This window comes from Dicentrarchus labrax, unplaced genomic scaffold (genome assembly GCF_905237075.1).
Source record: "Dicentrarchus labrax unplaced genomic scaffold, dlabrax2021, whole genome shotgun sequence".
NCBI classification, from domain to species: Eukaryota; Metazoa; Chordata; class Actinopteri; family Moronidae; genus Dicentrarchus; species Dicentrarchus labrax.
In genome coordinates, this window is record NW_026136715.1 from 16,037,193 (window position 1) to 16,057,480 (window position 20,288).

At 41.8% G+C, this 20,288-nt stretch overlaps 1 protein-coding gene across 1 annotated transcript; it reads left to right on the forward strand.

Moving 5' to 3' along the window:
* Positions 1-1,250: 1,250 nt before the first annotated feature.
* Positions 1,251-12,294, forward strand: rnd1b (Rho family GTPase 1b). Its single transcript, XM_051425644.1, has 5 exons — positions 1,251-1,534; positions 2,047-2,134; positions 8,260-8,369; positions 8,565-8,699; positions 9,267-12,294. The coding sequence occupies exons 1-5, from the start codon at positions 1,415-1,417 to the stop codon at positions 9,510-9,512; spliced, it is 699 nt and encodes a 232-aa protein (XP_051281604.1). The 5' UTR covers positions 1,251-1,414; the 3' UTR covers positions 9,513-12,294.
* Positions 12,295-20,288: the final 7,994 nt, after the last annotated feature.

Here is a 20,288-nt window from a genome sequence, read left to right on the forward strand (position 1 = left end):
TGAATAATATGGGCTGTTTGTGAACAAAGGCAAATTGCTTTGACCCACTGGGGCATAAACTGCAAGAGCTTTGATTGGCAACAGTAAGTAAATTAGCCAGTATGCTGCCAGACACAGGGGAAGGCAGCTAATTGACTTTTATCTTTTAATTCTCCTTTTCCTAACAATGAGGTGCTGTTTCCATACAGTAATAACCTTCAGGGTGTGAAAGTCAGTGCTTGTGTGTCTCCAGGGGTTTGACCAGCACAAGTGAGAGGAAAGACCTCTGACTTAACCCTGTGGCCAGCCGATAGTTGGTCACCTATCAGGGGGCCTCACAACACCCCCACTGCATGTCAACAAAGTGCTCTTTGATCAGCAAACATTCCCTGAAACATCTTATCTGTCCGTTCTGGGAGCCTGTAACCTGTAAGAAATGTTGGATTTTAGAAGAAACTGACCACATATACAAGTCAAACATCACTGTTAAATATACAATCACAGAAAAAAGAGCTTATGTGCTAATTTGCTTCATTCCAGAGCCAATATTATATTATATCTATATTTATATTTATTTATTTATACTTTTATTCACTACCAATCAGCACAAAAATCTGGGCCCTGTACATGTAGTGTGCATCTTATGTGGAATGTTACGTTCCACATAAAATGCACACTGAATGAATGAATGAATGGCCAGTTGTGGAAGATGGAGTTTACAGTTTTAAACAAAAGAGAAAAATATTTAGATAAAACTGACTTGACTCCACTGAGCAGATTCAAGTTAACTAATTAGTCCACTGTGGATTGGTCTATCAGTCCCATTGTCCTCAGCCAGTGGTATGCTATTGATCCAGCCAGTCGAGTCAATGCAATCAATCAATTTGCAGCAGGCCAAGTGACAGAACACACAGGTGACAAAACAGAAGACTGCAATAACAGACTGCTGTGTTTCATGAGAAACTGTTTTACAGTGAAAGATGGAGAAGAAGCTGAAATTACTTGTTCACAATGCATTTGCTTAGTTTGCAGGGAAACATGAATGAGTATCAAACTATTAAACTCCTTATAATGTAATCCCGCACAGTATTCTGAACAAAATCTCCAAAGAAATCCCTGCTTATAACGCAGCTGTTCAATCCTTGACAAAATAACAAGTTTTTTGCTCTCTGAGAACATCACCGAGTGCAGCAAGAGGATGTTAGAAAGCCTGTGGAATGGTGAGCTCCTATTGGCTGCTGCTCGCCTGTATAAAGAGCCGCAGTGGCAGATTCAATCAGATCAACTGCGAGCATCCTCCGAGAGCCAGACACCGGGACGCTCGATCACACTGGGACGATTTCTGGTCTGTTCTGCTGCGTGTTTTTTGCCTTTTTTTCTGCAACAACAACAACAACGAAGACACCACTGAAAACACTGAACCACCATTAACACCATGAAGGAAAGGAGAAATACACAGCCGCTGGTGGTGAGATGTAAACTGGTTTTAGTGGGAGACGTTCAATGCGGAAAAACGGCGATGTTGCAAGTCCTGGCGAAGGATTGTTATCCGGAGGTATGCTCTTATGGAAAAAGAACTACAAATGTGTGCACATAAAACTGTTCTGTGTTTAGTTGATGATTAGAGTGGGGTTTTTTTCTGAAAAATGTTTGAATGTGGCAGGAAAAAAAATCGGTGCGTCTGTTGCAGTCACAGTTTTCATGCGCATTTTTTATAAAACCTCGTCCTCTCGGCTTATTTTGTAATGCATTTACCGTAATACTTTTAAATGCATCAGATTTTTTAAGGCATGATAAATGAAAATGTTTTCCCTACGCATTTAGAATTGTTACATTTTGGCCTGTGTTGAATATTTCTTGCAGCTGCAGTGATTCATGTGATTGATTGATCCGAAATTCCTTCAAAAAGAAACATTTTTACTAGGCTTATTATTTTATGAACCCCCCCTCTTCGTCCCTGAGTGCGTGTTTTCGTGTTGCACTAATTATCTGGATAAATTCCTTTACCTGTAGCTGAGTGACTAACACCTCCCCACTAATGGCACCATGTTGCTAATTGCTCCCCAGACCTACGTGCCCACGGTATTTGAAAACTACACAGCCTGTCTGGAGCTGGAGGAGCAGCGAGTGGAGCTCAGTCTGTGGGACACTTCAGGTAACTGATCACCCTTTTCTCTGTTTGTCTGTCTGCCTGTCTGTCTGTTTGTCTGGCTGGTCTATCATGGCTTGCCATTCTGCCTTCAGTCGTGAAGGAGACTGGGATATTAAGCAATGCGCTGTGAATGTAATGAGCCTCTGTCTTAGCTCAAAGGAGAGCTGCGCCTCTGAATTTCCTCTTAGATATTAGGGAGCAAGAAATGTAATTCATCACCCCCGTCCATCTTGGAATAAGGGAGATAACATGAAAGTGGTGGGGTTTTTTTTGATTACTTAAAGGCTTAAGATCAGGCCTTATACTCTTTTGTTCTGTTGATGCAAGGGCACACGAATCTGCACTTGTTGAACTGCAGAGGCCTTGTCTGACTCCAGGTTGCCGCTGATTAAATTCCCTCTTATATCATATTTTTGTATGTGGCAGGATAAAGGATTGACAGTTCTACGCATATGTTTCCCTGCCTACTATGTTTCACTGGTAACTAGGCAGGAAGTCTGTGATGATTCCGCCTCACTTGTTGTTATTGCTGACTTTGTGCATCATATGTTCATTTACACTACGTGTGAAAAAGAGGGTCAATGTGTCAGAGTGGATCTCCCCAGGGATCCGCTGTTTAGAGTGTTGACCTGGATACTGTGAAAATGGGTCTGCTGCACCTGTTTGATTCCCTTCATGCTCACTGCACAATGGTCCATCTCTCCAGCTCACATCCCTCTCCATCTACACTCTCGCTGGATGTATCTTCGGCCACAGTAGGTCACCGTGGCTGAGCAAGTTGGCTCATATTTGTGTGTGTTTTTTTTGTGCATACACGTCTCTGTGTTCGACAAACCCTTTATGTAACGGCCCACTTGTATGAGATGATGCAGTATTTACTGTGTTCTTGCCCCCCCCCCCCCCATTATCCAAAATCGGCAACAGGAAAAAAAGTGAATGTAATTCCCTACCCAGACCAAATCCTGCTTTTTAATCCCAGACTGTGGAACTTTGGTCTGGCCAGCAGGAGTGGGCCTGGTGCCGAGGGATGATAGGCACACAGAGAGACATCCTGTCGAGCAGGAAGGTTTTCTGGAGCAGACAGACAGGAGGCAGCTCAGAAACTCTGGTGACCTGCATTTGCCTCCATATGCTGCTCCGGGTCACCCACTCCAACAGCATGATGCAGAGGATTAGGACTGTGAATAGGACCACTGGGCCACCCCTTCTGAATGACCCACTGAGTTTGAGATGCTTTATTTCTTTCTTTCTTTCTTCCTTTCTTTCTTTCTTTCTTTCTTTCTTTCTTTCTTTCTTTCTTTCTTTCTTTCCTTGTTAAACTAGCTCTTCTGTTCCCTTTTATCCATTCCATCCTGCCCATCTTTCATTGTTTCATCACAGGAGTTTATTTATTTAAAGATATTTTGGGGCTTTCTATGGCTTTATTTTTAATTGGACAGCTGAAGACAGACAGGAAAAAAAGCGGGGTGTAAGAGAGGGGGGGCGCAAACAGCAAAGGGCTACAGGTTGGAACTGAACCCAGGCCACTGCGGTAAGGCCTACGTAGGGTGATAGCTCTACCAGGAGCTACCACGTGCTCCCAGTTTTGATATGAAGACTAAAGTGGATTTTCACTCTCTTGTTACACTGAGATGAGGACTTATCTCACCCCCCTCCCCATCATCTGTTATAGATGACTCTCATGTACCTCTTGTCAGGCTCCCGGTGATGGACGACAGGCTCAGGGGCTATTTGTTGGTCACACCATACAGTTTCTTCTTCTTACTGTAATTTACTCTAATTGTGTGGAGTTGTGCCACTGCCTCCCCACCACACTGAGAGGGTCTCCTCATTATCCCGACTCCCCTTCATTGATTGGACTGACCTCATCACCGGCTCCACATGGCAGGCAGCTCCTTCTCCCAGCCCCGCCATGGATTTACAGACCAAAATCAATCCACCGGTTTTAATCAGCCTGGTCCGATCGGACATGGGGAGGGTGGTGGGGGAGGCGAACACCGTCCAGTGGCTGTAACTCATGTACAGTGAATAATGAATCTCGTTATGGTGTTAGTGAGTAATTTATTTCAGGTTGAATGGTCTTGCTGATAAAGCCTTTGGGTTTTAGAGGATACTGTATATATCATCATTTCTTGTATGATTAATGAATGAGATTGATTTGTAATGAACCCAATGTCCATTTAAGCTGATGAAACAATCTGTATAATTGTAAAAGAGAGCCATTGTTAATAGACAGTAATCATTTTATTGGCTATATATCAGTCATTTCAGCTTTTAGCCAGTTTTAGGGTTCAGTCTGTTTTAGGGCTACAAATAGGGATTGTTTAAATTATGGATTAATTAAAATTATGTTTTGATTTATAAATGTATAAACTTTACGATTAATAAATTAACTGTTCTATCTATAAAATGTCAGTGATTAGGGAAAAGTTGATGTCTCTCATTTAATTGTTTTGCCCAACCAGAAGTCCAAAGGTTATTTAACTGACAATACTATTAAACAAATAAAAGCAGGAAATCCTCACATTTGCGAAGCTGGAACCATGTTTGGTATTTTCCATCATAAGTGACTTAAATGAATAACCAATCATTTAAATGGTTGTTTATTATGTGCATTGAGTAACTGTTTTGGCACTAGTTTATTTTTTAATTAGAATAAGGTATAAGGCATTAAAACAAATAAGTGCTAGTCTAAGCAGATGAATTTGATTCTAACAAACTTAACTGACAATTGTGGACTCTGAGACTGAATAAAACTTTGTGAAAGATTACTGGCAGATTACACTTTTAGTCCAACGCACATCAAGGCTTTTGTTTAAATGTTTTAAGCAATCTGTTGTTTGACTCAACTTCAAAATGCAGAGTGTGATCAGCTTTGACAGTGTCAAGTTACAAAGTGAGGCTTGTTAACAGCTCAGACGTGGTGATGCTCAGGAACAAAGAACCGTCCTCTCTTTCCCTGCAGGGGGCTTCAGCTGTTATTCTGACGGGCTCTGGCATGTGAAACCATGGAACAACTGTCTGACGCAATGTAGTGTGTTTCTTGGCTTGGCTCTGAAGTCCGTAGTTATCAGCTGCAGCAGCAACAGCAGCTCTCAGCCGGCTGAGTGTGGGTGGAGGGGCAGAGCTCCTCTCATCCCCAAATCTGTGAGTCATCCCATCATTGGATCATTAATCTGTCTGACCCCTGCATTCTCACCGTAGGAGAGGAGTGTGCTAATGATGAAGACAGGCTCTGTCACTCAGTTGATTTAGCGCACATGCACAAAAATACACTTGCGGCCTCACTCATGCACACACAGAAAAGCAGATCCTCCCCTCCCCCACCTGTAGGCTCTAACACAAGGCCCCATCGTCTGAGCCTGCGAAGCCTACTTCTGCTCTGGCCCAATTTCCACCTCGACACTTAGCTCTGGGCACCGCACCATCAAGACGGATGGAGTAGAGCTCAGCCGCAGGAATTTGGTTATGCTCTTTTCTTTTCCTTCCATTCCCCAGTTAGTCTGCCTCACTCTCCATGTTTCATGCCTCAGAAACTCCCCATCTGTTGTACAGGCATGCTGTTGAGAAAAAGGAAGAAAAGGGAACATTTGGAGCATGCTTAGGCTCTGTGTGTGTATTGATCTGTCTATCCAAGCCATTTTTTGGGTTGTTGCAATGGAGAAAAGGAGGGAAGAGAGGGAAAGAGACAGAGACTGGTACTCTGTGATATCAGACTGCAGGGGGTGAAGGATTAATGGCATAGGAGGGCTCTTTGTGATCTGCCTCAGTAGGCGACACTCCTGCTTTCCCTCCTCTCTTCCTCCTGGCTTTTTCTTGCCACAATAGACACAGCTATTTCTTCCAGGATTAGAAACTGGGTCCTGTAGTGTCGGGAGAGCGTTGCCAAGGCTGCTCCTGTGCCCAAACACCATGCTGTGGAGCTTCCAATACTAATATTTACACATTCATATCATTTATTCCCTTTGAAGATTGGATAAATACGCCCACTGAATCGTGCATTGTTTGTCCAAAATGAAAAATAATCGAAATCGAATTCTGTGGAGAAAAAAAGCATCCTAGACGTCCCCTCCATCTCCCTTCCCCCTTGACAGGGTAACTAATTTGTCAGCTTTAATTGCAAAGGGTCCGGGACCCCCTGTGCAGCTTTCTATTGATTGTTGCATTTAGATCAGTGGCCATTTAATGCAGAATCACACCCAGTTTCCCGGCTGTGTGATAACCCATCGTGGGAGATTGAGAAAATTTATAGAGCGCCCTGCCTCTAACTCTAAGATTCCTCAGAGTCAATACACATAACACACACACACACACACACACACACACACACACACACACACACACACACACACACACACACACACACACACACACACATCATCATCCCAGTGGTGCTAATTGTTTTGATCTTAATGTGTGTCAATTTTCACAGTCAGCAAACACATAGTTGTCTCACAGATAAGCGTGGCTTTTCTACTCCAGCCCTAGGTGTAAATGGTGTTTGGGCAATAATACAATTTGCATTCTTGAGGTGGCGACGTCTGCCCTATTTGTAAAGATACAGTCATAATAAATGATTTACTTTAATCATATTGTTTCAGTTAATTAAGAGTAGAACAAAGTAATTATTCTCTCTAAAGGCATAGAAACAGCATTATAATACAACAAGCATGTCCCTTTGTTCCGTTGCAGTGATGTTTACTTTCTTCAGGACATTGAGGACCCTGAGGAATTTCATCGCAGCTTGTCATTATTCCACTCACAGCGCCCAGCAGCTGGCAAATTCGGTTTTACCCTTTGATAATGTGGAAAATCATTAAGTATTCATGAAACGGATGTATATGCACACATCCATGTTGTGTGCGCTGCTTCATATGTTTTTTTCTCATGAACTGTTTTCTACGCTGTAAATCAATTAGGATGGTTGTGTAATATCTAAATGAGTGATTACACAGACTGTTTTTGTTATCTGTGGCTATAAGAGGAACACTGAATCCCTTTTGGGATTCACACAGAGCCTAAAGTAAACATGTTAATCCCATTGAGTTGGTCTTCTTCTGTTTCATCTGATACATAGATCTAGTTCACCTCTGGCTGCTGCCAAATTTAAATAATGAGTCTGTGTGCTATAGGTGTGGTGTGAATGTGTGTATGTTTGCATGACGGATGTATGTCTGTGGTCCCCAACTCTGTTGCAGAGCAGAGGAATGTCCCCAACAGTAGGTGGGTGGGCAGTTTGCGGTGTAAAATGATTGATTGGCAGTTAAGGCGAGCCCTTATGGAGAGGTGGGAGGAATGCCTGATGTAGATGGTGGATTCCAAGGCTGTTGCTGTGGTAACAGAGGGACTGGAGGTATTGCGCGCCGAGCAGAGGATTTTTTTGGGGGGTGGGTGGTTTACTTAAGGATTCTGAGCATGAGTGGGAGCGTCTGCCTGCCCGGAGCCCCACCGTTCCACTTGCGTAATCTACTGCAAGAGAAGATCAATGAGGATTTAGTGCTCGATTGTCATCTTCTCTCCCTCTGAAATGGCAGCAGAGGATATAGGAGCAGGGAAAGAGCAGTTTCAGGGACAGCAAAGTGAGGCTCAGCAGGAGAAGTGATGCCGATTGCACGTAATCCCTGCAGCCGTATTCTCTCGCTCTGCCTCTTCCACTCTGCTGCTCCATCACCCTTTTTGCTCTGAACAAGTGCCTGTTGTCACAGCAATCGATTCCTGAAACAATCTCCACTTAAAATGAATTAATCATCGGCTCAGATCATGAACTCTTAATCATTTTACAATGCAAATTTAGCCTAAACCCTTGTACCTTTGATGTAAAAATATGCCCTGTCTCCTGCAGGTCTGACCTCAAAGTTTTAAAATCATCAAAAGGCCATTTTCCATCAATTCAAGAACCAAAAACTTACAGAGAAACTTTGAGAACTACAAAGTAAGGCAACGACGAGTGGTATTCAGCATTAAGATGAGGAAAACATTGAGGACAATATTTCAAAATGATGGCTGTGTGAGATTCCTCTGAAACTTAATAAAAATATTCAGCGTGGCACTGTTTCGAGTTCCTGTGATCAAAAGGGTCAAAGTTTGTCTTTTAGCCACATTATTAATTCTCTTTTCTGCCCTCAAAGGTTCTCCGTACTACGACAATGTGAGGCCCCTGTGCTACAGCGACTCAGATGCAGTTTTGCTGTGTTTTGACATCAGCCGCCCAGACACTGTGGACAGCAGTCTGAAGAAGGTAATGACTTCAGTACTTCACTATATAATTATCATAATTATTTTTTGTACACCATTTTCACATTCTTCTATCAGCAATCCCTTTAAATATTGTGTGATTTGTTTAAAGTATACCATATGGCCTTGCAATATATATTTAAATGGCATTATTTACTCTAATAGATCCACTGAGCTGATTGTCATTTTGTGTCCACAGTGGAAAACTGAGATCCTGGACTTCTGTCCGAGCACACGTATCCTTCTCATTGGCTGTAAGACCGACCTGCGCACGGATGTCTGCACGCTGATGGAGCTCTCTAATCAGAAACAGACTCCCATCACCTATGAGCAGGTGAGATAAAATATATAGTTAGCCTGGAATATACAGTACTGTATTCAATGCCAAATTTAAAATACATGAACTTGACAACCACAGTTAAATAGTACAGTTATTGAATGTTTAGGATTTTAGTCATTTTGTTGCTTTACTTTATTTAACAATAAATATCACAATTATCAACAGACCTTTGGATATTGATATATATATCCTAATATCTGTTTCGGCTTTGAACATTACACCTCGCATGTCTGTACACTTCCAGTGGAGCTGTTATTTTCAGCTGCCATTCTCAAGAAATCATTTTAGGAACATGGCTCTTTAATTGCTTGAAAAAAGAGGCCGACTGAAACTATAAACATCAGTATTTTCTATTTTATCTTTTTTGTGATGACAAATGGGTGAAGAATATAATGAGTCACCTATTGTCACCTAGAAGATTCAATGACTGCGTGCTCCCTCATTTTATGAGCTTGCAGGGGCATCTCTTCCTGAACTCCACACTACGTGGTGACCCTGGTGCAAATATAACACAATAAAAGATGTAATGAACAGCAGCCTACATCGCTCAATTTATTGCAGGGTTCTGCTATGGCCAAGCAGCTGGGCGCAGAGGCTTACCTGGAGTGCTCAGCGTTCACCTCGGAGAAAAGCATCCATAGCGTGTTCCGCACCGCAGCAATGGCCTGCATCAACAAGCTGCAGCCTCTCCCGAAGACCAGCCCCACCCGCCGCCTCTCCAAAAGACTTCTACACCTGCCCAGCAAGTCGGATTTGCTCTCCTCCACCTTTAAGAAGGAGAAGGCCAAGAGCTGCTCTGTCATGTGAGTGGAGACCTCTTGGGTTACAGTCATCACATGCGACCCCAAGCCCCTGCCTCTTGGTCTCGGGGAAGGGGGGGTGGGCACGATGGTTTTATCAGGGGATCCTGCTGAATCCTTCCCTCACCCCCCCGGAAACCAAACGCCCCTCAGAAGAGGTGGACACCTCGCTGTCCACTTGCTCCTGAACCTTTTAGCGCACATCCATCTTTTTCCACTACTGTTTATCTTACTTTCGAACAAACAATATCAGTCAAGGTTTGATCATCGAGCTGCCATTTTTTCACCTGTTAACAGTATGCAACTACACTGGTGTTACATCTGTTTGATTTTACTATCTCTAGGCACATGTTGATTTTGTCCAAATTGGAAATGTGCAACATGTGACGTTTAATCTTGTGATGTAAATGCCTCTCAGACAATTCAATGGATATTTTTCTAAGTACAAAAATATATCTAGCATGAAACTGTCAGGAATTAGCAAAGTCCTGTACATCCCTCTTAGTAAGGTATGTGAGGTGTGAAATAGCTTGTCGCTGGTGTCCCCATTTAGGCCTGTGAAAGCACAGAGATGTAGAGGGAGTAGTGGGACAAACCACAGTGAGAACTATTACATAGAGGGCTGTTCTCATTGTCTCAGTGGTGATGAGAGCAGGGATAAGAGCTGTGAGTGCAGGCTGCTGTGCAGACAGCAGTCTAGACTATTTCAACCTGCATGGATTGTTGATGCATGGTTGTGTAGCTCTGGACAGCGCTGCTCCACAAGCTTTCAGTGGACTAAGTGGAGGAGGCCGAAGAGACTCTGTGTGTACAAAACGAAGGACACACATAAAAATAAAAGGAAGTTTAGTTGGGCTTCCGGTGTCTCTGCTGTCACAGCTGGAGTCTATTTTAAAGTAATATTTTGGTGATGGGACAGACACATTTTTAAAAGATGAGAAAACATTCTTTTGTTGTGACCAGGAGCGTACACACAAACAGTTCAATGCCGAACTGTCTAGCGTTATTTATGAAGCTGTGGCTGGTTATCGACGCCAGCGAAAGTGTTGTGAGGCATATTTAAAAGCATAGGTTAATGCCTACCTGAGTCAGGCCGACTGCTAAAGGGAAAATCTGGTTTGTTGTTTCAAATATTCTTCAGAAAAGATTTGTAGCATTGTATTGTTGAGAGTTTTTCAACAATTCTCAAATGGTATGCAGTTTTGAAAAATGCCTTTCATATCATGTTCCCAGAAGTCATTGAGAGTTTTTGACTACTGTAATATGCCTGTGGATTTCTCTCAAATTGCAACAATCCAATGTAGCACTCCCAACCTGACTCTACTCTTCCAAGATGACTCAAGTTTTTGTGTCGCACACTCTTGTTAATCTGTTGACCTCCAATAAGCAGCACTTACTGTAGGTTACAATGACTGCGGGGCAAAAATTGGACCCTTTTCTGAGCTTAAATCTTTGGCTTCATGGTTATGTGTGTGTGCAGCATTGACCTCTGTGCTTCTAACCATAAAGCAATAATGATTTAAGTGCTTGTGATGCAAGGTAACCTGTGTGGCAATAAAGACGCAGCTTTGTGATTACTGTCATGCTATAGTGCTCCATGGACATCAATGTTATAGACTGAAACCATCTCTGCTGTACAAAGAGGCTGCTGATCTGTGTTTGCCCCTCCTTCTCCGTGTAAGTAGCCACTGGTATATAAAATAGCCAATGACAATGTGCTATGAAATAGATCAGAGTATGTGAAGAGGGAACAACGCTCTTTGAGTTGCAGATGCTAGACTTTGCTGTCAATTTTACATAATCATAATAAAAAGTACTGAAGCGGTAAGATCTAAATAAACTGCTTGAGTGAGTTAACAGTGCAGTACATACTTGTAAAATTTGAAATATATACTTTGAAACCTTCAAAAGTCTAACAATCATCTTGTAAAAAGGGCTAGTGTGTCAAAAAAAAAAAAAAAGGAAATAATGTGGGACTAAGGAGAACAATTAATCAAAATGCACAGGCTGGCCCTGTCCAAAGAAAGCTATTTTTCCATTATTTGTTTTTATGGTTGATGTGTATTTTGTTTTTTTGTTATTTAAAAGCATGTGTGTCGTTTTGGAAATATCTCCCTGAGATGGTTGTTGCAGCATCTTTTTGGAGCTGTGGACTGCCCTCGGTAGTCGGAGGAACTTAAAGTGGTGATTTGCACAAAGGCTTCCGGTTCATGGTCACACACCAAATTCCTCAACATTGCCTAGCAACAATTCAGCATAGGAAAGAGAGACTGGCTCTTGGGTTGGTTGTGTGGACAGAGAAGGTTGGCTCACAGGCAGACATCCCCACATCCATTAGTACAGTGTTGGAAATTCATTTGTTGCCAGGCTTGTTAAAAAAAAAAACATTCCTTGATATTTTTCTTTGGGTTAGGAAGCTGATGCCAGGCCTTCTAAAGATGGGTTAGATGGGCGGCTCACGGACCATGTCAGTTAATATGCAGCCTTTGTGTTGTAGTCAGTGTGTGGTACAATGGTGCAGTCAAACTCCTAAGCATGTCCTATTGAAGTTGTATGATTGTACATACCGTCTCTTGTTTTATAATCATTGTAGGACATCGTCAAGGATGTCACATGAAAATATTGTTGTTGATGTGAATATTTATTTGGTAGCTATTTTTGCCTTTTTTGGATTGACATGTACATTTGTTTAAAATCTATTTTGGAAATTGAACTTTATTTCCTTTTTTTGGTTTGTTTTTTGTTTTATGCTGTGTTAAATAAAGCTTGCCCTGTCTGGCACCCTTGAATTGTTGTTCTCATGTTTTTTAAAACACAATTGATGACCAAAAAACTGGAATGAACCAAAATGAACCATTCTCTGGGAGAATATTGATATTATATTACCGTATACACACTTTCACAGTGTACTTAGTCCAAATAAAACAGCTGGTGATGGGATAAAGTATTTGTACATATAAAATATAAATATTTACACATTTATACAGAAAAATATATTTATAGTTCCAATGTTTCTACAGAAGCCCATAACGGACAAGCCATATACTGGGTGTAAATGCCTTTCATGTTTTTTGCGAGTTTCTTGCCCATCATAGTTTCTCCTACACACTTGGAAGGCTGAACTGTATTCAGACGGTTTCAGTCTGCAACTTCACTGCTAGATGCCACTGAATCCTACATACTGGTCCTTTAAGAGTACTGTTTCTATTATTTCATTATTTTCCCAGTTTCCCTATTTCTTCAGTTCTTCTAGAAGTGTTGGAAAATACAGCATTTTGCATTTGGCTATTGAGAGGGCTCTTAAGATAATATTGACTGCTCTCTTCCCTTCAGGCTTCTTACACTTCATTACGATATACTCATTTTGATTTCTAATTTCATCAAACAGTCATATGGGCTTGACCAAAAAGCACATAAAAGACCTGTGAAAAAGTGAAAATGATGCCAATCTAGTTTAAACCCTCAAACGTCATTTTTCTGATCTACTTCTGAAAGTGTTAATATGAAGGTGAACAGATGTCTCCAGCAGTGTATCACTTCAATCATCACTGTAGGAAGTGAGGTGCTTATCTTTTCCACTCTATCAGTGCTAATAATTCCTTTAACAGGCTCTGTGTCACTGCATGCATGCAGAGCATGTCTCATTAAGGATAGAGCAAATTTAAATCACGGTGGATGGGGGATTACTGTCATTCTCCATTACTTCAACCCTGAACTAAGATCATAGACACTGATGATCAGGGAGTTATTATCACAGACTGAGAAAGGAAAAATGTGTCAGTCTGATGTGTGATTACAAATGATTAACAGCATAATAATAAGGATGACAGACAGGAAAGTTTTGATATCCTGCACTTACAGAGTAAAATACCTGTTCTGCTTAATGGAACAATAAAAAAGATTTGTGAATTATTAATCATATTATTTTGAAGGTAATGATAAGCAGTATAGATAGATAGATAGATAGATAGATAGATAGATAGATAGATAGATAGATAGATAGATAGATAGATAGATAGATAGATAGATAGATAGATCTATAGCACTTGGCACACATTCATCCTTACAGGTTCCTTGGAAGTATTCACAGCTTTTCTGTCTCTTCTGAAGATCCACAAGGCTGCTGCCCTCATCTGTCTTCAAACACACCACATCTGGTCGCTGCCAGCTGCAGAGGTGTCTAAGACTGGCCTGATGCCACAGAATGTGGCAGAGGTGCCAACAGGCGAACCAGCCCATGTGCCCTCACATTGCCTCTTCTTCCGGTGCTACAGACTCTAACTAGTGCTAATAAGCTCTAATGACACTGTGCAGTGAGTGATGTCTGCAAGGTAGCGTCAGTTGACCCATATTGAATGATAATGAAGCGTTGAGGAACCAGCTGAATTGCAGAGATTGGTGATAATTGGTGGGTTCATCAATACAAGCAACTCCTTTCACATACAAATAGTTATTTCAACTAAATTGGATATTCATATGGTTTCTTGTCAGATGATTCTGGGAGCTGTGCATTGGCATGTTATAGGAGGATATAGGACATATAGTTGGTGAACTCTGACAGGTAAAAAAAATATCATGCAGTGTGTTTTCCACCTCTTGCCATCAAAATGCACTGACACATTAAAAAACCGGTGTGAGGATATTGAACCAGAGTCCTCAGTTCAGAACTCATACATCAAACCCCTTGCAGCTTTTCACCAAAAAACCCTCTGCAGCTAAAAACAAAATGAATCATGGGATGTCAGTGGGGTGGATGCTGGAACACCTGAGGTAGAAGCTGACATTGTACACATGCAGGCACACACACTGGGTGTGAGGACATGTAAATGGGCCACATACGCTGCTAGTCGTAGTAAATTAGGCCAACATCTGGACAGGCACAGAGAGTTCAATTGCCCACTCAGCTGTGGCTTGTACCTCGAGGGCTCGGTTAAGGAGAAGTGGCATCATGGCACAGTCCGGTGAGCTTTCGGGATCGACTCTGCCATTTTGTTAAGACTTTGCCATACACAGCCACCTTTGAAAAGTTCTTTGTCTCCAATACAAACAGTGGGTCACTTTGACCAAAAATTACTCTGTTGCCATGGACAAAAGCTGGAGAGAGAGGGCATTTTACACACACAAAGCCAATTTAACGGGCTGCAAAACACAGTGGATTAATTCTGATTCACACACGTTAAACTAATCAGAATATCAATTCAAATCGCAAAATTAAATTCATGTGTGCTAACATCATTATCTCCCCAGTGGCATCTAAATCAATTAATTAAAATTTTAGATTGATGATGGAAGATGCTCCAATTCTCTTTTCTCCTTGTAGTTATAGTGATTATATTCTAGTTCAAAGGTATGCGAGACCAAAAATAAATAAATAATAATAATTGGATTGAGCGCTGACAGCTTAGTACAATGAGTCAGTGTTCAAGCTGGACTGGACAGTTTTTCTGGACGTTGGTGTACAAAGGGTGATCTGAGGGGAGTTATGCAGCACAGAGTGGACAGCCCTCAGTGCTGTTGTGTAATATTAACATCACGTTCTTGGTCCTCAGATAACTCTCTGCAAGGACACAACAACACAACAGCACATTCCAGAAGTAACCTGTCACATTATGTTTCCTGTGTGTAGCAAGCTGATGCAAATCTACCATATTGTCATCTTGGGAAAATAAAAATAAAACCTTTGCTCATGAACACTACAGAGAAAAGTGTGTGTACCCATCTACGTGCATCTGTGCAGATATGTGCTAATCTTTGATTACTGATGAGGTGTGATGATGTGCTGAGTCCTGCAGTATGTGTTCTCTCTCTCTCTCTCTCTCTCTCTCTCTCTCTCTCTCTCTCTCTCTCTCTCCCTCTCCCTCTCTCTCTCCCTCTCTCTCTCTCTCTCTCTCTCTCTCTCTCACTCTCTCTCACACACACAGACACCAGATTCTCTGCCTCTGCCGCAGTGCAGGGCAGGGCCAGAATATCCAAACCCATCAATTCCCAATTCAGCCAGTTTTGCATTAAAAAAAGGGGGGTAGTGTAACAGGATTTAACAGGACATGATCACAGCATTTCTATTATGCCTTTTATCTTCACGGTCTCTACAAGCTCCTGCAAAAAGGCTGGCAGTAAAATCTAGCTCTTTTTTTATATGTTCTATTTAGATACACAATCTCTGAGGAAATATTGGGCTATGAGTTAAGAGATAAGATTCATGAGAAACTCAAAATATTCTCTTTCTTGTGTATGATTTACTTGTTGATGACTTTTATGAAATCCTCGCCCTATCCTCTCTATTGTTGTTTAACATACACAGCACCGGTAACTGCCCACCTGAACAGATCTTCCCTCTGTAACTTCAAGCTCAGTTGGGACTAAACATTATGTTGTAGCTCCTCTGCCCCTCCTCTCTGTGTGACCCCTGACCCCAAACTCCCGCCTGTGGCTAAACCTACGGCTCCTCTAGAGCTCTCTCTTGACCTTGTGTTTCCCTGGCAGTACCACCAATGAGCTCAGTCAAATGTGAGCAATTGTTTAATGTTCCCTGTGGCCACAGTGGGAGAGCACAAGTTGTTCCTCTGAAACCGAATGTTGTTTTTTTTCAAGGAATTGAGACATTGCTGTATTGTTTTTAGGACACATCCTTATGCATTAACCGGGATGGGCCAGAAACGTGTCCATGGCACAAGTCATGCAAATTGAGCAGATGCAGGCTGGATGAGTAATCATTGGGTTATTCTAATCCTTACACGCTATTTGTGTGCTCTCTCTGGTATATGTTTACTTGCTCCTTTTTGCCAGAAGAGCCTATTTCCTCAATCTTGTTTACATGAGGTGACAGGTATTTGTTGGTAGAAAATAAAAATGTGCACATTTAAGTGATCATACGAGGGATGTTGTGCATGACTTTGCATAAGGTGCCCTGTACCACATTTTAGTGCTTCATGTATTATGATTTAACCTGAAAAGGACTGCATATAATCTGGTGTAATACACCAAATGGCAATGTTTATGTTTAATTTTGTACATTGTTCATTACAAGTAAATAATATAAATATAAAATTGTCCCTGTATATTACGAGCATAACTGTGTCTTAGGTTTTGTTGGTGACTCTATTGGGCACATTATATATGGAGGATGTTCCCCACGGTGAGTGCACCAATCCAAACCCTACATCCAAAACAGAAACACAGTAGACAAACATACACACAATATGCACATGCTCTGTGCCCTTCTTTGTGATCACTGGGCAACCACACACAAAGGCTGAGGCGTGCTCTGCTGTGCACAATGTGACAGTGTCTGAGCACAAGGCTGTACCCTCAACACACAAACACACACTGAGAAACACACACAGTGGATTTGGCTGTGGGCCACATCCTGCGTGTGTCTGCACAAGCCAAAATAACATGGAGACATCCAGTACAGCGCCCATAAGCGCCGTCCCCTCAGCTGCACCAGTGGAGAAATAAGCAGGGCCCGATGCTTTGTCCTTCATGCTGATTAAAATGCTAGATTAGGTCAGCTGCAGCAGACTGAGTGCACAGCAGTGATAATTACTCCATAATTACACCTAAATACACATTGTGTCTCTGCTGTGTTTCACCCCCATCATTTCACTTTTTACCCAGTGGTCATGTGCAAAGAGCACTGCTTTAATTGCACACATCAAAGTACTGAATCCAAATCTGGCCGCCTAAATTGATGGATGAACCTGTTTTATAACTCAGAAGAAAAACATGAGCAGCTATTAAAGGCACCAGTGCATTCCTCCAAACAGAGCAAGACTTCATCATTGATCAGCATGCATGCATGTGTGCAACTGTTATTCCTAAGGTCCCTGAAGCTATGAGAGAAGTATTAGCAGTGGGGGGAAGGATGGGAGACAGACAAAAGGGAGACTGAGGCTACTGCAGACAGCACTCTGCTCATTTTTTTCTCCGCCACTCCTCTTTAGGGAACCATGGCTACAGGCGGGAGCATGTGCCTTTAGTGGTTTGAGGGAGAGTGAGGTGTGTGTTCGGCTTAGTCCGGGATGCACACGGGACCACAGAGCCCTCCCACTGAGCAATAACTCTCCTGCTCTTGCCTGGGGGGTTGGGTAAAGAAATAAGGAGATGGGGAGTGAGCGAAGGCAGAGGGGGAGGGTTTGTGCGGAAGATATCTTCAATAGCTCAATATCTTTAAGACTAAAGCTCATCTCTATTTTACTTCAAAAAGAAGTGAAAGAGAGAAATGCTTTATGTTTACCCTGCTGCAACAGATATGAACACTGGAGTGTAAAAGGAGGTGTAACACTAAGCGCAGCAATGACATTGATCCTTAGTGACAAGGGAGCTGTAAAAGCACTGAGAATACACACACTAGAGGGATGTTCTTGCATGTACATACTCAAAGGGGGAACTGAAGCATAGAGCCAATGCAGATTGCATAAGCACTGCATTGGGACGAGGTCTTTGCTGGCAGGCAGCATCCACAGAAACGAGCCAAGTTGCATGTGAAGATCAAACAGACAACCTATGAGGAAACATGAGAGGGGCTTATGTGCTCTTACAATGCAAGCAGGCATACAAGGCTTTGTTATCAGTGTAATTATTTAACTGGCATTTTGTGTGCTGATCTGCAACAATTTCATTACAGGGATATGTTGTCATGACAACAACAGGTAGCACATATGTGATAAAAGCATGTTTCCGGATTTTTTTTATAGATGAAAGAAAGAGGCAGATGTACGATGCATGGATTTTTGAAGGAGAGAGTAGAGTTGCACGGATATCTTTTCAAAGAAAATGTATCAGTCCTGTTTTACCGTCTAACTGTAGTGTGCGTCTTTTTGTCCTACAGTATAACAGAGGTGTCAAGAGCCTGCTGTAGATTGAAACTATGAGCCTCAATCACTGACTCACAGTAGTATTTTCGGCAGCACATGCAGTACAGATACTGTAGCAAAACTATGATACATATGAGATTTTTTTTTTTTTTTAAGTATTTTTTTGGCTTTTATTTGATAGGACAGCTGAAGACAGACAGGAAAGGGGGGCAGAGAGAGAGGAGATGACACGCAGCAAAGGGCCACAGGTCGGATTCGAACCCTGGGCCGCTGCAGCAAGGACTCAGCCTCGGTACATGGGTCACCAGCTCCACCCACTGAGCTAACCGGGCGTCCTACATATGAGACAGTTGAGTTCAGTAAACATGACTCCTGCATGGCAATGTCTGGGTGGATGTGGCTGTAAGCCCACTGCCAACCTGAGCACACATGCAGTGCCAGTTTCACTGTGTTCAAGGTACAGGAACACAATTATAGACGTTCTTGCTCGTCTCTAGGCTGGAGTTTAAAAGGTCATGACATTTCTAACTATCCGTGGAACTGTCACACGTGCCTTTGCAAATACTCACTTTGGCTCTCAGTTACTTATCCTAAAATTATGCAAATGATAAATTCAACAATGTGTTACACAAAAACAAAACATTTCCATGACTTCCTGCAGATTCATAGGTCAGAAGGAAACTGCAAAATGCAGCATCACCACCAGTGTGGTACAGCACAGCAGTTGTGCACGATTCTATATTTTTTATGCCACACCAAATTTTTTCTAAACTTGTCATCAGCTCTCAGCTAGTGTCCACGCATAAACATTTGACATAACATCCTGTTTGGAACAAAGTGAGATTAATATTTTTCTGATACATCCTTCAGTTTATTAAACAGAGTTCTGGATCAGTGGTGCCAGAGGCGAACTGTATAAGAGGTATTGTTCATAAAGAGGAGGGTTGAAAAGAGAAAAATATTTTAGAGATTAAGGATAGTGCACGTCAGTGATCCTGGTTGATTTTCATATCTGGCTCGGGAAAATATCAGTACTTTCTTGCATTGCCCTTACCGCCTTTACTGTGTCTCCTCAATCATACAGGCCCAGATAGCCAGCCTAAATAATTCCAGGCTCGCTGCATACATCACATTTTAGAAAAAGGTGGAAAAGAAAGTACTTTAAGATAAAAGAAAAGTTTTTAATCAATGCATGGTCTAGATACTGGCATGCATTGTCTGTTACTATGCAACACATCAGCTCCAAAGATATGGAGGATTTTCATCCGCCCTCTGTCTGTGTCCTCCCTCCCAAAGCTGTTTCTTCTTATTCTCTGTTTCTTCTTCCTCTTCTCTTTGACTCGCATATTCCTAGGTTTTTGATTCACAGCTGCTTGGGGGGCATCTTTGATAAGTAAATATGCATTTTTCCCCCCAGTTGCTATCCTTCCTGATACTGACTGTAGAAGGCTTAGAGGCACCTTTGTGACAGGAATCAGTATGCCACATTGGCAATACTTAAATGCTCACTCTCTCCCTCTTCTCCATCTCTCTCTTTAATTACTGAGATGGCTTTTGATGTTCAAAAGAGTTCTTGTGTGTAGACAAAATATTCATAGATCTACACTGTGTTTAACTAATGTGTTACATCATATTACTGTTACAATACTCTCATTGTTTTGTGATATTTGGTTTAAAAAACAATCTTCAGTCTTGGAAATCATGAAATTAAGCAGGCAGTCTGGAACTTTAATTCTGTTTGCTGTTGATTTAGACATGTACAGTATGTATGCCAGGAACTGAATTTTGAATATAACAAATATTTTTCCAGAGATAAACTCAAAGCTTCCCTCAAGATTTCATTATTCTTTCTGGTTTGTGAGACATATGCCACATTTACTGGTATGGCTACTTTAATTTTCTTCTGACCAAGCTTTGATCTGAAAAAAAGGATACCAAGTAGGCAATGAATATGAAAATACATCTTA